This window comes from Loxodonta africana, chromosome 12, assembly GCF_030014295.1.
Source record: "Loxodonta africana isolate mLoxAfr1 chromosome 12, mLoxAfr1.hap2, whole genome shotgun sequence".
Classification (NCBI taxonomy): Eukaryota; Metazoa; Chordata; class Mammalia; order Proboscidea; family Elephantidae; genus Loxodonta; species Loxodonta africana.
The window spans coordinates 72,292,614-72,310,905 of record NC_087353.1 but is presented as its reverse complement, the minus strand read 5'-3'; the positions used below and the strand labels follow the sequence as shown (position 1 = coordinate 72,310,905).

At 44.6% G+C, this 18,292-nt stretch overlaps 1 protein-coding gene across 1 annotated transcript in view; it reads right to left on the bottom strand.

Annotated features, from left to right (window-relative positions):
- BMERB1 (bMERB domain containing 1) overlaps positions 1-18,292 on the bottom strand; it is a 150,212-nt gene that overhangs the window by 53,813 nt on the left and 78,107 nt on the right. The window contains exon 2 of the mRNA XM_003421876.4: positions 10,741-10,864. Coding sequence (XP_003421924.1) covers positions 10,741-10,864 — 124 coding nt within the window. The remainder of the gene's footprint in view (positions 1-10,740; positions 10,865-18,292) is intronic.

Below are 18,292 nucleotides of genomic sequence, written 5' to 3'. Positions count from 1 at the left end.
ACTACTAATTTTTTTTTAATAAAGTCAAGGCTCAAAGGCAGGCAGTCTTACCCCCAGCTTCTTGAGGAGAGGAATATTATCTAGGGTTTCTCTGGAGTTGGCTGAACAGTCTTGGCCCTCTACTTTCCCTCAAAGCACAGTGCTAACAGTTAAAGGAGGAAAGAGGGTTCTGTTTCACTTAATACCTAGGAAGAGCCAGCTGCTTTCACATGTGTCCTCCCTCTTCATCCCTTGCTACAGTGCTGGCAGGGAGACATCATTGTCCCATTGTATAGATGGGAAAACTGAGACTGGGACAGGGCAAAGAATTTGCTCTAGGCCACACAGTTGGGAAGAAACAGAGTTGCTACTTAATGGGACCTGTGCAACTCTGGAAGGGAGCTCAGGTGGTGCAGTGGTTAAGTATTTGGCTACTAACTGCAAGATGGGTGGTTTGAATCCACCAGCTGCTCTGCAGGAGAAATATGTAGCACTCTGCTGCCATAAAGATTATAGATTACGTCTGTCAATTTGACATACTGTGGTGGCTTGCGTGTTGCTGCGATGCTGGAAGCTGTGCTACCAGGGGATATTCAAATGCCAGCAGGGTCACCCAGGGTGGACAGGTTTCAGCTCTGACAGACTAGGAAGAAGGATCTGGAGATCTACTTCTGAAAAAACTGGACAGTGAAAACCTTATGAAAAGCAGTGGAACACTGTCTGATAGAGTGCCGGAAGATGAGCCCCTCAGGTTGGAAGACACTAAAAATACAGCTGGGAAAGAGCTGCTTCCCCAAAATAGAGTTGACCATAACAACATGGATGGAGTATAGCTTTTGGGACCTTCATTTGCTGCAGTGGCATGACTCAAGATAAGAAGGAACAGTTGGAAACATCCATTAGTAAATGGAATGTGGAATGTATGAAGTATAAATCTAGGAAAATCGGAAGTTGTCAAAAATGAAATGAAATACTTGAAGATCAATCTTCTAGCGTTAGTGAGCTGAAATGGACTGGTATTGGCCATTTTGAATCGGACAATCACATGGTCCACTATGATGGGAATGACAAATTGAAGAGGAACAGTGAAAAAAAGAACATTTCCAGATCTATCCTGAAGTACAATGCTGTCAGTGATAGGACGATATCCATATGCCTACAAGGAAGACCAGTTAATATGAATATTATTCAAATTTATGCATCAACAACTAATACCGAAGATGAAGAAACTGAAGATTTTTACCAACTTTTGGAGTCTGAAATTGACCAAACATGCAGTCAAGATGCACTGATAATTATTGGTTATTGAAACGCAAAAGGTGGAAACAAAGAAGAATCAGAAGCTGTAAAATATGGCCTTGTTGATAGAAATGATGCTGGAGATCGCATGATAGAATTTTGCAAGACTAACGACCTATTCACTGGAAATATCTTTTTTAAACAACATAAACGGCAACTATACACTTGGACCTGGCCAGATGGAATACACAGGAATCAAATCAACTACATCTGTGGGAAAAGACAATGGAGAAGCTCAGTATCATCAGTCAGAACAAGGCCAGGGGCCAACTGGGGAACAGACCATCAATTGCTAATATGCAAGTTCAACTTGAAGGCAAAGAAAATTAGAACAAGTCCACAAGAGCCAAAATACAACCTTGAGTATATCTCACCTGAATTCAGATACCATCTCAAGAACAGATTTGACCCATTGGACACTAATGACAAAACCAGATGAGTTGTGGAATGACATGAAGGACATCATACATGAAGAAAGCAAGAGGTCATTAACAAGACAGGAAAGAAAGAAAAGACCAAAATGCATGTCAGAAGAGATTCTGAAACTTGCCCCTGAACACAGAGTAGCTAAGGCAAATGGAAGAAATGAAGAAATAAAAGAGGTGAACAGATTTCAAAGGGAAGATGGAGAAGACAAAGTAAAGTTTTATGACATGTGCAAAGACCTTGAGTTAGAAAACCGAAAGGGAAGAACACGCTCAGCACTTCTCAAACTGAAAAAACTGAAGAAAAAACTCAAGCCTCAAGTTGCAATACTGAAGGATTCTATGGGCAAAATATTGAATGATGCAGGAAGCATTAAAAGAAAATGGAAGGAATACACACAGTCACTGTACAAAAAAGAATTGGCCGATGTTCTACCATTTCAGGAGGTAGCATATGATCAACAACTGATGGTACTGAAGAAAGAAGTCCAACCTGCACTGAAGGCATTGCAAAAAAACAAGGTTCCAGGAATAGACGAAATACCAATTGAGATGTTTCAACAAAGGGACGCAACACTGAAAGTGCTCATTTGCCTATGCCAAGAAATTTGGAAGGCAGCTACCTGGCCAACCGACTGGAAGAGGTCCATATTTGTGCCCATTCCAAAAACCAGTGATTCAACAGAATGTGGAGCTTCTTGAACATTCTCATTAATATCACACACAAGTGACATTTTGCTGAAGATAATCCAAAAGGGGTTGCAGCAGTACATTGACAGGGAAATGCCAGAAATTCAAGCCAGGTTCAGAAGAGGATATGGCCCGAGGGATATCATTGCTGGTGTCAGGCGGATCCTGGCTGAAAGCAGAGAATACCAGAAGGATGTTTACCTGTGTCTTATTGACTATGCAAAGGCATTCGACTGTGTGGATCATAACAGATTTTGGAGAATGGGAATTCCAAAACAACTGTGCTCATGCAGAACCTGTACAAAGACCAGGAGGCAGTTGTTGGAACAGAACAAGGGAATACTGTGTGGTTTAAGATCAGGGAAGGTGGGCATCAGGGTTGTATCCTTTCACCATACTTATTTAATCTGTATGCTGAGCAAATAATCGGAGAAGCTGGACTATATAAGGAAGAACACAGCATCAAGGTAGGAGGAAGACTCAGTAACACCCTTCGATAGGCAGATTGCACAATCTTGCTTGCTGAAAGTGAAAAGGAATTGAAGCACTGATGGATGAAGACCAAAGACCTTCAGTATGGATTACACTACAACATAAAGAAAACAAAAATCCTCACAACTGGACCAATAAGCAACATCATGACAAATGGAGAAGGAACATCGTGCTTGGTAAATTAGAGGGTCAGTGAAAAAAGGGGAAAATCCTCAGCAAGATGGATTGACACAGTGGCTGCAACAATGGGCTCAAACATAGCAACGACTGGGAGGATTGCACAGGACCGGGCGATGTTTCATTCTATTGTACACAGGGCACCTAACACCACCACCAATAAAGATTACAGCCTTTGAATCCTTATGGGGCAGTTCTACTCTTTCCTGTAGGGTCAGTATGAGTTGGAATCGACTCGACAGCAACAGGTTTGATTTTGATTTTTTGCAGCCCTGGTCAAGTTACTTGACTTTTCTGTGCTTCAGTTTCCTCACCTATAAATAGAGGGCAGGGGTATGTTTCGGCCTATATGGTTGTGTTGCCGTTTTCAGTAGTTGCTATTGAGTCGATTCTGACGCATGGTGATCTCATGTGTACAGAGTAGAACTGCTCCGTAGGATTTTCATGCAGATGGCCAGGCCTGTCTTCTGAGGGCACAGCTTAGTGGGTTCGAAACACCAACCTTTTGGCTAGGAGTCAAGCGCTTAATGGTATGACTCCTATACAGTGGTAGTGAGGATTAAACAAATCAAGAATGTCAGTCACTTAGAACACTGCCTAACAGAGCAAGTGTTAAAAAAAAAAAAAAGCTTCCATTTTCAACTCACGCACTTTCCGTTGGCCCACCCTGAATCTCTGCCAGGTTCTAGCATCTGACCTCTAACCACATTTGGTGTTTCTTAATAAAACGGATTTACAGAGTCCTGGCTGTGCCATTATTGGAACTCCAGGGCTGTGCTACTGAAATAGGTCCTTAGCGCACCCGCCTCTCTGCCTACTGTAGTTCTGACTCTCCCTGATTAAAAGCCGCTACAGCCCAGAGCCTTGAGGCTGGGCACAACATCCCCCTTATATGAAAATCCAGCAAGCGGGTGTAAACCGAAGATAACCACCTCCACTCCCACTCCAAGGCTGGAGATACTTAATTATCTGAAACCCAGATAAACAGCAGGAGCAGCATTGTACATGAGATGCAAAGAGCCGAGGCGGGCAGCCAGGGGCTGCAAGAGGAGGTATGAAAAGCAAACGCTGTGATTCAATGATGGAATTCAGGGCGAGAAAAAAAGATGCTGAGGCTGCCGGCAGCCTTTGTTGGGGGGGCGGTGGCACGGAGATGGGGCAGAGGGAGGGACTAGAGCTGGGAAGTGGTGGCATGCGGAGCAAAGAGGGAAAAAAGCCGGCTTTGAGCACAATTACCTAGACATTTGCTGCCTATTAGAGAGAGACGGCTTTGTGATATTGACGGGTTTATGGACTCATTCAAGTGAAGCTCATAAAATTGCCAAACCTCCAGAGGGAGATCAGTATGGGCCATTTCACAATTTGGAAACCAGAGGACAAGGGAAAGGAAGGCAGGGAGAGAAGCCAGGCTGCATGTGCAGTCTGGGGACATGTTCTCACCAAGGGCCTGCTCACAGCCCATCTGTGGGCCAGACTGTGGGCCCTGTCCAGGGCAGGCAGGTATACCGCGGGGGTTTCTCCTGACCTGCCCGCCTTTAGGAAGCACTTTACATAGATTATGTCTTAATGTGTGTGTGAAGGGCTTAGCACAGTGTTAAAAAGAAAAAAACTAAGCCCGTGGCCATCGAGTCAATTCCAACTCATAGTGACCCTATAGGACAGAGTAGAACCGTTCCATAGAATTTTCAAGGAACGCCTCGTGGATTCAAACTGCCAACCTTTTGGTTAGCAGCTATAGCTCTTAACCACAACACCACCAGGGTTAGGGTTGGGCTTGCAGTGTTTGTTGTTAGCGGCTGTCCAATCAGTTCCGACTCATGGCAACCCCACATAGAACAGAACGAAACATTTCCCTGTCCTGAACCATGGTCATGATCGTTGGTATGCTCAAGTCCATTGTTCCGACCACTGTGTATTTTCAGTGCCCTACAGCCTAAGGGGCTGACCTTCCAGCACTAGATTGGACAATATTCTGTTGTGATCCTTAGAGTTTTCATTCGTTAATTTTTGGAAGTAGACTGTCAGGCCTTTCTTCCTAGCCCATCTTAGTATGGAAGCTCCACTGAAAACTGCCCACCATGGATGACCCTGCTGGTGTCTGAAGTACTGGTGGCATAGCTGCCAGCATCACAGTAACACACAAGCTACCGCAGTACGACACACTGACAGACAGGTGATGGGGGCCAGCAGTAAGGATTCATTAAATGTTCCCTGCTACGGCTCTTGAGAATTCTCCTCACCATCCAGCCCTACAGCAAATTCTCAGGCAGGCTGACTTCAAAAGCCCTGACTGTGTAGATTAGAGTCCACCATTTTGGTCTGTGGGAATTATCTTCAGAGAAAGGACGTGGAAAAGTCCAAAGTCTAACGCAGTAGAACCCTTTCATTTCCCACCACACTCAGGTCAAAGCGATGGACAGAGCAAGAAAAGACCAGACGGGAGTTTGCCTCTGCATTCTAGAATTGCTGAGCAAAGAGGAAGGGGGTCCTTGCATTAGGAATGAAGATAACAGGATTACTTAGGGTGAAGAGCTCCACCTCTGGGCACACATCTCGGGTTCAAATCCCAGTCCTGCCTCATACTAGCTGGTGACCTTGGAAAAGTTACTCCACCTTATCCATAAAATAGATGGAATAAAACCTACTGCATAAGGGCTTTGGGGAGGATTAAGTAAGTGAAAACAAGTAAGCGAATGTATGCAGAGCACTCAGCATAGTGCGTACCACATCAGTACACTCAGTAAAACAGCGGCTCTTATGTCCCCTGGTGTTTGTATACCCAAGGTCACAGACTGAGTCCAGGGGAGCCAGGATGCACATGGAGGACCATCTGACTCCTGAGCCCACTTCTCACAAGTTCACACTAGTTTCCTGGGAATGGGTAAATCTCACTCTTCTGCTTGCTCACGTCCTGGCAAGAGGAGAAGGAGGATCAGTAGCCACTGTGGAGTCCAGGGGAAGGGGCATGACAGAGCAGATGATAAAAGGGAAACTCATTGAAGACTCACGCTAATCGCTGAGGGTGTTGGGAATTGGGGGGGAACAAAGCAATTATTGGACCCATTCTTTAAAGGGTCAACACAGCAGGAGACTGTGAAAGAGAAAGAACACCCTCGACTGTGAAATATTGTCTGACTCACAGGGTCTCCAAAGGAGCTGACAGGTATTAACTTGATTACTTCGGAGCAGGTGTGACAAAACCAATCTCCATCCTGGTTATTACAGGTACAGCCATGGGGACTATTTCAGCCAAGGGCTGTCACGCTGCTGTCACTTGGAGCTTCCCCGTCCAAGCCTGCAAATGCTTAGCGTGGTCTGAAATTCTGCCTCCCTCTTAACTCTATGCCATACACCATTTGTATGAAGAGGGGGTTGTTGTCCACATTCAACAATCATTAATTGATCTAATAAGTGCCAGGTACTGTTCAAGATACTAGAAAGATACAGTGGTGAGCAAGACAGGTAAGGTCCTTGTCCTCATGGAGCTTATACTCTTTAAGGAATTTTCTTGGTAGATGTATTCAAAGCTTTCTTCTTCCTTCTTTCCTTCCTTCCTCCCTCCCTCCCTCCCTCTCTCCCTTCCTTTCTTTTCTTCTTTTTTTCCTTTCTCTTTCCCACCCTTCCTCCCTTTCTTCTTTGATCCTTCCCTCCCTCCCTCCTTCCCTTCCTTCCTTTCCTCATTCATTCACTCATTTAATACATACTCTGTTAGGGAAACCCCGGCGGCATAGTCATTAAGTGCTACATCTGCTAACCTAAAGGTCAGCAGTTCGAATCTACCTGGCTCTCCTTGGAAACTCTATGGGGCAGTTCTACTCTGTCTCATAGGGTCACTATGAATTGGAATTGGTTTTTTTTTTTTTTTTTCTGGAGTCAGATTGCATTCTGGCTTAGCCACTTATTAACTAATGCAATTCTCCCTTTTTCAAAATGGAGGTGAGGATAGGACCCACCTGTAGGAAAAGCCCTACAGCTATGTAAGGGCATGGCTCTGAGAGACAGCTAGGAAATTGAATTCAAGAATGCTCTTAGCCCATGGCCTCTTAGCCTGGGAGGCTGAGAATGATGGATGAGGAGTCTGTTCAGGTCTGAGTGAGCCGTGTTCTCTACCCTGGCGAGCCTCGAGTCCACTGTGTCTCTGAGATTGATGAGGTGGTGCACCTGGCCAGATGAGGCCATCCCCAGTGTGTATCCAGGCAAAGCTATGTCTGGTACAAGGCTGGGCCGGGGGGGATGTCCTCATTGTTATCCCTGACTGCACCCTGCTTGTGAGATTTCTGGGGGCCTGGAAGCCGGCTACTCCTCTGGATAATATCACTGAGCCCCTACTCTATATCCTGATTGCACTGACTTCCTTCTGTATCCTTTAGATAAGGGAACTTTATTTGATTTATTCAAGTGTCTGCTGAGTCCGGTCTTTCCATCAATCTGTGTCTACCATTGACATCTGTCCACAAGTGGTTGGGCTGATTTGGCTTGGTGGGGAAATTCAATGAGATCATTGGTTAAGTGCTTAGTGCAGTTCCTGGCCCAGAGCTAGAGCTTAGTAAATGTTAGCTATTGTTATTACCGGAGTCTGTGGGGGGTGCAAATGGTTAAAGTGCTTGGCTACTAACCAAAAGGCTGAGGTTCGTGTCTACCCAGAGGCACCTCAGAAGAGAGTCCTGGCAATCTACTTCCAAAAAGTCAGCCACTGAAAACCCTATAGAGTACAGTTCTACTCTGACATATACATGGCGTCACCATGAATCGGAATTGACTCGATGGCAACTGGTTTTTTGGTTATTATTATTATTATTCTTAAGCACTTACTATGTGCCAGGTGGAGCCCTGGTGGTGCAGTGGTTAAGCTCTAAGCTGCTAAGTGAAAGGTTGGCAGTTCAAATCCACCAGCCACTCCTTGGAAGAAAGATGTGACAGTCTGTTTCTGTAAAGACTTCAGCCTTGTAAACCCTATGGGGCAATTCTACTCTGTCCTACAGGGTAGCTATGAGTTGGAATGAACTCGATAGTAATGGGTTTTTGGATTCATGTGCCAGGCAAGGAGCCCTGGTGACACAGCAGTTGAGGGCTCAGCTGCTAACCAAAAGATCGGTGATTTAAACCCATCAGCCGTTCCATGGGAGAAAGATGTGGCAGTTTGCTTCTGTAAAGATCACAGCCTCGGAAGCCCTAGGGAGCAGCTCTACTCTGTCCTATAGGGCTGGTATAAGTCAGAATTGACTTGACAGCAATGCGTTTTTTTTTTTTTGGTTTATGAGCCAGGCATGTGGTAGATGCCAAGGATAATTCTCATGGGTGCACACATGCACGCACACACACACAATGCAAGTCAGTAAATGTAGAGAGACAGCCATTGTTCCTTTCCCTTAGCAGCAAAAGCAACGTCTGGCTCCTCTAGAGCCTCTGATGGGTAGAAGGGGTCTCTTTAGCACCTTAGAGCAGAACTGATGTTCTCTGTCTCCCTTTTTAAACAAGGGAAGTAAGGGATTGTATCTGAACACTCATGTATTAGTTTAGCTTATTCCCAGACAAAGAGAGGATGTTTCTTATCTTTAAAGCAGGGATATTCTAGAACATTCCCTGAGGACTCCTGGGAAAATGAAAAGAGATCACAGACATAAACATTTAACATAGGGTCTGGCACATGTGAAGAGTGTAATAAACTGAAGCTGTTAATCACAGCCCATTTCATGGGGTGAGAGACAAGGTCGTATGTAATAGTAAGAATATGGGTTTGAACAACCAAAATTTCCAGATGAATGGATAAACAAAATGTGGTATATACATACAATGAAATATTACTCTGCCATAAGGAGAAATGAAGTTCTGATACATGCCACTATCTGAATGAAACTTGAAAACATCTTGCTGAGCGAAATAAGTCAGTTATATGAAACAAGCAAATATATAGAAACCAAAGATTATGAATGGTTACAGGGGGTGGGAGGAAGGGGGAAAGGGGGAGGTTTTGTTTTTTTTTTTTAATTTTTATTGGGCTTTAAGTGAAAGTTTACAAATCAAGTCAGTCTCTACTACAAAAATTTATATACACCTTGCCATATACTCCTAGTTGCTCTCCCCTAATGAGACAGCACATTCCTTCTCTCCACCCTCTATTTTCGTGTCCATTCCACCAGCTTCTTACCCCCTCTGCCTCCTCATCTCCCCTCCAGACAGGAGCTGCACATAGTCTCAGGTGTCTACTTGATCCAAGAAGCTCACTCCTCACCAGTATCATTTTCTATCCCATAGTCCAGTCTAACCCCTGTCTGAAGAGTTGGCTTTGGGAATGGTTCCTGTCTTGGGCTAACAGATGGTCTCGGGACCATAACCTCCGGGGTCCTTCTAGTCTCAGTAAGACTATTAAGTCTGGTCTTTTTACAAGAATTTGGGGTCTGCATCCCACTGCTCTCCTGCTTCCTCATGGGTTCTCTGTTGTGTTCCCTGTCAGGATAGTCATCGGTTGTAGGAAAGGGGGAGTTTTTGCTTCTGGGGACATTGAGTTTTTGGAAAGGATAGCAAGAATAGCTGCACAACATGAAGAATGATGTAATCAATGTCAACTATACATGTAGAAATTGTTGAGATGCCCTCATACGAGTTTTGAGGGCAGGAAGATTCGGGTCTGAATCCTAACTCCCTATTTACTAGCTAGGAGGCCTGGACCAGATCGTTAAACTTCTCTGAGCCTCATTCTCCTCATCTGCAAAATGGGACAATCACATCACTGGCCTCACAGTGTTGAGAAATCAGTGAAAGAATGGGTGAGAAGGTTCTTAGCAGGTACCTAGAAGGTGTGCTATTCCTGCTACTTCCAGTGGAGGCTGGGTCAGGAGCTGACAAGGAGTGCAAGAAGCTTAGCCACCAGGTTGCCCTTTGTTGCTGTTGTTGTTGGGTGCCGTCAGGTCAATTCCGACTCATAGCGACCCCATGTGACAGAGCAGAACTGTCCCATAGGGTTTTTTTGGCTATCATCTTTACGGAAGCAGATCGCCAGGTCCTTCTCCCATGGAACCGCTGGGTGGGTTCAAACCCCCAACCTTTCAGTTAGCAGCTGAGTGTTTAACCCTGCACCACCAGGGCTCCTTGGTTGCCCATTAAGCCTCTGTTTTTGCTTTATTTTTAAACTTGCTGTTTATCTGCAGAGCCCAATTTTAAAAATTGCAGTTTCTCTTGAAAGATTACCTGTAATCCTTAGAATGCTGTGCTTTGTTGACAATGGACTTTCAAGTCATGTGACTGAGGTTGCTAATGACCCCATGATATAGGTATTACTGTTTTCCCCATTTTACAAATGAGAAAACTGAAGCTCAGTGAGGCTAAGTCCTCTGCCCAAGATCACCCAGGTTTTTGGATCCTAGACTATCTGAACCCAGAGGGTGTGCTCTTAGCAACCTCAGCATCTTTCTCTCTGTCCCCTCCGCCTTCTACAGGTAGCACTGAGTCAGACTGGCCTGAACTCAATCCCAGTTTCAGTGTCCTGTTTCAAACTGAAGATGGCTGTACCCACTTCTCTACGTGGTTGTGAGAATAAAACAGGAAAACTAGATGTACATAATGCCTTTATCCCAGGGCCTGGCACACAGTAGGTGCTCAATAAATGTTAGGTTCCCTGGTGCCCACCCTCCTCCACAAACCTTCCTTTTTCTGCCATTTCCCAAAGCACCTCACTCACATGAATCTGAGCTCCGACTCCCGTCGGACCAAGACTTCCCGGAGACGCTGGATTTTCGCCATCTCAAGTTCAATCTCCTCTGGCATCATGGTAGTCTCAGCCATGGAGATGATGTCCAGTTGATCTGTGCAGGAGACATGAAATGCAGGGGTCAAGACCATACAGCTGCAGCAAGGCCAGGTGGATCTGGGCTGTCAAGAATCCCCATGGGACATTGGAATATTCATTTGTCTAGAGGACAGCGTTGTTCCAGTGACCATCATAAGCCCCAAGTACACACAGACCCTGGCCTGTGCTGCAAATATGTATTTGTGAGTGGCCCCTTTGGAAACCAGAAAACATGTTTTGCAAGGAAACCCTGTTATGACGGCAAGTGGAAGCTTAGATGAGCTCATAAAAACCCATTTAAGGCATAATGTTGTTAGTCCCAGCCTGGTCCCCACTTCTGAGCTTCTGCTCCCCTTGACCATGGCAAGTGTGCCCTGTCTGGTCCTCCAAGTCCAGTTCCAACCTTGTGTGGAGGCAGAAGAAATATCTATGATAATGATTTTATGGAAATACAGTAATAATCATAGTAACACTAAGTAATGGAGCTCTGATGGTGCAGTGGTTAAGAGCTCAGCTGCTAACCAAAAGGTTGGCAGTTCAAATCCACCAGCCACTCCTTGGAAACCCTATGGGGCAGTTCCACTATGCCCTATAGGGTCACTGTGAGTCAGGATCCACTTGATGGCAACAGGTTTGGTTTTTTTTTTTTGGTTTGTTTAATACTAAGTAATAGTTATAAAAAGTTTGTTGTAGAAAATTCAGATAATGCAGGTAGGCAAAAAAGGGTAACAAAAAGTCATCCATAATCCTATTGCCCAGAGAAAATTACTAGTAGCATTTTGGTGTGCATTCTTCCAGTCTTTACACACACACATAAATCCAATGACTGGTGTGTTAATAAGAGAAAGAAGAGGATGATTCAGACACAGAGAGATACACAGGGACTCACACCAAGTGAAGGAGATTGGAGTGCTGCATCTACAAGCCAAGGAATCGAAGGATTGCTGGAAGCCACCAGAAACTAGGAGAGAGGCGTGGTAGAATTCTTCCTCAGAAGGAACCAACCCTGCCAACACCTTGATTTCTGACTTGTAGCCCCCAGAACTGTGAGAGAACAAATTCCTATTGTTTTAAGCCACCTGGTTGGTGGCCATTTGTTATCGCAGCCCCAGGAGACTCAATGCAGGAGGGGCTCTAGTATCAGAGTCCTGGGTTAAGTTCCAGCTCTGCCCCTTGCTAGTTGTGTGGCCTTGGAGAGCTAGTTAACCCAGGGGCAGATTACCCAATAAGCAAGGTACACACGGTGTCATGGATTGATTCATGTCCCCTCAAAAATGTGTTTATCAATTGGGCTGGGCCATGATTCCCAGTATTGTGTGATTTTCCTGTATGTTGTAAATCCTGCCTCTGTGATGTCAAGGAGCGAGGATGGGCGGCAGTTGTGTTAGTGACGCAGGACTCAACCTACAGGATTAGATGGTGTCTTCAGGCAGTCTCTTGAGATATAAAAGAGAGAAGAAAGCAGAGAGACAAGGGAACCTCATACCACCAAGAAAGCAGTGCTGGGAGCAAAGCGTGTTCTTTGGACTTGGGGTCCCTGTGCAGAGAATCTCCTAGTCTGGGGAAAAATTGATGAAAAGGCTGACAGAGAGAAAAAGCCATTCCCTAGAGCCGACACTCTGAATTTGGACTTTTAGTCTACTTTACCATGGGAAAATAAACTTCTCTTCATTAAAGCCATTCACTTGTGGTATTTCTGTTATAGCAACACTAGATGACTAAGACACACGGGCTTACTTGTGCTTACTTACTAATTTGTAGTGCACAATTTCATGTACGTTTTACCACAATTAAGCCTATGTGTACCTTGCTTACAGTAAGCCAGTGCGTGCTGTGCTTACAGGTTAATCCATCCCTGAATTAACCTCTCTGTGTCTTAGTTTCCTCCTCTGGAATATGAGGGTAATAAAGAGCCCACCACCCAGGCCTGTTGCAAGGACTGAATTAACCCAGCAGTGTCATGCCCAATACACAGTTACAATTAATTGTTATCGTGCTGCTGGTTTTGTTTTTGTTGTTGATCTGTGACTTCGAAGACCTCAGGTGTTACCCACTAGAACTGCTCCATAGGGTTTCCTTGGCTGTAATCTTTATGAACGCAGCTTGCCAGGCCCGTTCCTTCCACAGTGCCGTTGGGTCAAATGCTTTTGTGGACGCAAAAGTGAATAGTTAACCACCTCGCAGATATAAGTATCCTCATTTTTCACATCATGGTTTAGATGGACAACCTGATTTCCACGGGATAGATGCTGAAAATGGCAACACACCCTGGGGCAAGGCATGAGATGAAGAGAATTCATTACACCCCATGAGTTGGCATTTTACCTCCATCCCTGGGGGAGGATGCAGACAGTGGCATTGCCAGGGTCCAGATGTTGAGATGAACATTCAGCTTTCATTTGGGGCAGCAATGGGGCTGATGCATCTGTTGAAAGGTCTTGCTCATGGATGCTTCCCACCCCTGGAGAGAGGCACGTAGTCTAGATCTTGGGTCAGACATAAAATAGAATGTTTTTGTGTAGTGAGCTCTGTGTCAGGCACTGTGCTAGGCTCGGCAGAAGCCTTATCTCATTTCATCTTCACAGCACCCTAAGCCAGGAGTTGGTAAACTATGGCCCACGGGCCAAATCCAAGCCCGTTTTTGTAAATACAATTTTATTGGAACACAGCTACATCCATTCATTCCTGTGCATTTGGCTGTTTTCATGCCACAACTGCAGAGTTGAGCAGCTGCGATAGAGACTGTATGGTCTACCAAGCGTCAAATCTTTACTATCTGGCCCTTTACAGGAAAAGTTTGTCAGCTTCTGCCCTAAAGTATCTAGATGGTAGATACCGTAATTTCCCCAGTATAAAGGTTAAGAAACTGAAGTTTACCGAGTAACAATAATTAAAAAAAAAAAAGTTGCCATCAAGTCAATTCCAACTCACAGCGACCCTGTGGGACAGAGTAGAACTGCCCCATAGGGTTTCCATGGCTGTAAATCTTTATGGAAGCAGACTGCCACATCTTTCTCCCATGGAGCAGCTGGTGGGTTTGAACCACTGACCTTCCTGTTAGCAGCCAAGTGCTTAGCCACTGTGCCACCAAGGTTCCTTTAGTAACAATAATAGCTAACATTTATTGGGCATTTATCACATGCTAGCATCTATGCCTTACCTTAAATAAGGTAATCACTATAAAATGGGGAGGGTAAGTACTGTTATTCCCATTTTACAGGTGAAGAAATTGAGGCTTAGGAAAAGGAGTAACTGGTGGGGTTGAGATTTAAAATAGATCTGTTCCGCTCCAAAGCCTTTGTTGTCATCAACCATATTCATTTAAGAACTACCTTCTCACTTAAGATACGCCATCATGGTCCTAATAATAGAGAGAACTGAGTATTATTGTATTGCGTTAGGTACATAGAGTAGGTGTTCTCAAACTTTTATGGGCATGGTGAGTACCTGGGGGGCTTGGCTTCTATAGGCCAATAAACAAGGTACGCACAAGCTTAATTGTGGATTGGGGGGTCGTGTCCAGGGATTCTCACACAAGAGGTCTTCAGACCACATTTTGGGAAGTGGTGGGATGGGATGTGAATGGCCAGTTTCTGCTGGGTCTGAGCTTGTGTGAAAGAACTAGTGTGATAGAAACCTTTTCAACAACATTTTCCAGCTAGAAGGCAAGCCACCTACAGGTGCCAATGATTCTTTCCATGAAAGGACAAATGGTGGAGGGAGATGATGGAAGTGTCCCTGCTGGGGAGAGGAGAAGGTGGGCTACGAGGCTCCATCACAGCTTTCTGGCAGAGCTCACTTGGTGTGTGCAGATGACAAAGCACTAAGACACAACAGTCCCCAGGGCTCCCCCTGCCATTGCTGTCACTTAGCTTCCAGGAGCTGAGTCACTTCTGGGGGAAGAGGCAGCTAAATCCATCTTCCTATCCCCAAATGCCACCCTGGGAAGATGCATGCCTTGCAAACAGCAGCACTGGCAAACAAGAGCTGAGAACCTGGGGCATGACCAGGATGTGCCAGCAGGTTTAATCATTTACAGGCATTCCTCAGATTACGAATGAGTGCTGTTCCTAAAAAAAAAAAAAAAAAATTTTTTTGTTCCTAAGTCTTTTTTTTTTTAACTAAATTGCTAAAGGTAATTTACATACCTTTAGTTTTTTTTGGAGGGTTTTTTTTTTTTAATTGTGCTTTTTTTTTAGGTGAAAGTTTACAGCTCAAGTTAATTTCTCATTCAGAAAATTATACACATATTGTTTTGTGACATTAGGTGAAATCCCCTCAATGTGACAGCATACTCCCCTGTTCCACCCAGGTTCCCCATGTCCATTCGTCAGTTCCTAAGTCTGTGTTTAAGTAGAATTTGTATATAAGTCGTAACAGTTAGGTACTGATGTTATCTACATTAGTCAAATGTTGTCTTAGTATATGGCATCTGGTGTACTTTCTATGCGTAAAAAACATTAAAGAGCACTTTCAGATACACTAAAACATCTTTAACATAATAATAATGTTGTTGTTGTTAGGGGCCGTCAGTCGGTTCTGATTCATAGTGACCGTATGTATCACGGAATGAAACACTGCCCGGTCCTGCACCATCCTCATAATCATTGTTATGCTCGCGCTCTTTGTTGCAGCTACTGTGTCAATCCATTTCATTGAGGGTCTTCCTCTTTTCTGCTGACCCTGTACTTTACCGGGCATGATGTCCTTCTCCAGGGACTGATCCCTCCGGAGAACGTGTTTAAAGTATGTAAGATGCAGTCTCGCCATCCTTGCTCCTAAGGAGTATTCTGGTTGTACTTCTTCCAAGACAGATTTGTTCGTTCTTTTGGCAGTCCATGGTATATGGTATAAAGTAATAATAATAAAAATGCTCTGATGTGTGTCGCAAGGTAGCCCCATTTGTTACTATGAACAACTATATGTACCTCGAATTTTTAATATAACAGGCTTTAGTTGGTTTATAATTAAGGGTTGTACGTATCTTAATGGGGGACTGCCTGTGTCCCGAAAATCTAAAGCTCTCCAGCGACAGGGAGGGTAGAGGTGATTGCAGATGGGGGCTGGCAATCTCCTAGAAACTTCTCATTTAGATATGGACTCACCAGTTGCCATTGACTCTGACTCATGGCAACCCATGAGTGTCGGTGTCGAACTGGGTTCCACAGAGTTTTCCAATCACAATTTTTTTTTGAGGAGGGGGGAGAGAGGTGCATTGTAGGCCTTTGTTTCACATGCCTCTGGGTGGACTTGAACCTGAAACCTTTCAGTTAGCAGCCCAGCACATTTACCATTTGCACCCCCTGGGACTCCCAGTGCTTCTAGTACTTACTAATTCCCCTTGTTAACAAAGAGAGATTAGGCTTCCATCTGAGCCATGGGTAGGCTCTAGTGTTTAGCGAGAATTTTAAAACATTGCTTTATTTTCATCAGATATTTTTATGGCTACTTTCGAATTATGCCAAGTGATAACTTTTCACTTATGGATGTGATATAAAAATCTTTTAAAAAGAAGTTTCTTGCTAGCAAGCAGCCATCTAAGATGCATCAATTGGTCTCAACCCACCTGGATCAAAGGAGAATGAAGAACACCAAGGACACAAGGTGATTACGAGCCCAAAGGACAGAAAGGGCCACATGAACCAGCGACTACATCATCCTGAGACCAGAAGAACTAGATGGTGCCCAGCTACAACCGATGACTGCCCTGACAGGGAGCACAACAGAGAACCCCTGAGGGAGCAGGAGAGCAGTAGGATGCAGACCCCAAATTCTCATAAGACCAGACTTAATGGTCTGACCGAGACTGGAAGGATCCCGGTGGTCACGGCCCCCAGACCTTCTGTTGCCCGAGGACAGGAACCATTCCCGAAGCCAATTCTTCAGACATGGATTGGACCAGACAATGGGTTGGAGAGGGATGCTGGTGAAGAGTGAGCTTCTTGGATTAGGTGGACACTTGAGACTATGTTGGCCTGCCTGGAGGGGAGATGAGTGGGTGGAGGGGGTTAGAAGCTGGCGAAAAGGACATGAAAAGAGAGAGTGGAGGGAGAGAGCAGACTATCTCATTAAAAAAAAAAAAAATTTTTTTTTTTTGGTCTCATTAGGGGGAGAGTAATTGGGAGTGTGTAGCAAGGTGTATATGAGTTTTTGTGTGAGAGACTGACTTGATTTGTAAACTTTCACTTAAAGCACAATAAAAAATTATTTTAAAAATAAAAATAAATTTAAAAAAAGCAGCTTCTTTGGGCCAAACAGTGTATGTAAAGAAATATTGAGTAAATGATAGTATAGACAGTAGATGGCCGTCTATACTATCTTTTAGTCTATCATTTATATTTAATGATAGTATAGACAGTACATTCATTTCTATGAAATGAATTGAAGATTTAGAAACATTATTCTATAGTTATTGCTCACCAGCAGCTTACCCCTGAGGGTAGACTGGGGCAGACTTCAGTTTAAATCATTGCTCTACCACTAATTGTGTGACCTAGCCAATTTACTTAATCTCCCCAAACCCCAGTTTCCTCTTCTGTAAAATGGGGATAATAACTCCTACCACATAAAGTTGCTGTTATAGAGGTGAAGTGAGGTACTAATATATGTCAAGTGCTTGGCGCAGTGCCCAGACACGATAGCGGTATCATTATTACCGTTACATTTCCTTTCTCTAGAAGCAGCCAGACTAAAGTTGGGGAAGAAACAAAAATCAGAATCATTAGATTTGGAGAATGAGAGACTTGGGTCATTGAGGCCATCCTTCTGTCCCTCTAGGTCAGATTGCAGTTGTCCATGTCTGCCCTGCTCTCAAGGGAGAGCCCAGAGGCAGGCCAGCCAGACCTCCTTCAGGGTCCCAGCCTCTTAGCTCACCACCTTGAGTAGCCACAGGAAGCTCTTCCTGCAATGGACCCAACACAGAGGCCTAAATGTTGTTGTTATGGGGTGGCGTCAAGTCAATTCCGACTCAGGGCGATGCCATAGGACAGAGTAGAACTGCCCCATAGGGTTTCCAAGGCTGCAATCTTTACAGAAAGCCCACTAAACCAAGCAGACTATTATATCCCATGGATCGGCTGTTGAGTTCAAACCGCCAACCTTTGAGTTAACAGCCAAGCGCTTAACCACTAGGATACCAGGGCTCCAGAGTCTTAAATACCAGTGAATACATCTGAGCCCCATTGCTGGGGAGCAGATATCCTGACACATTTCAAAGGCTCCTTGTGGCTCCCCAGCCATTTAGTATCATCAATCACTCACATAGGAAAGAAACTCATTTCAACCCCCAAACATCCTATTATGAGATGTACTGAGCATCTTGCCTTCTCGCTATAATGTGAATGTAATGGGAAACAGCCAGTTGCTTTTAATGAGTCACCATTTCCCAAGAAGAAGAAGTAACTGCTTTTAATTCAGAGGCTCCTGTCTGCTCTATTCCCTGGGC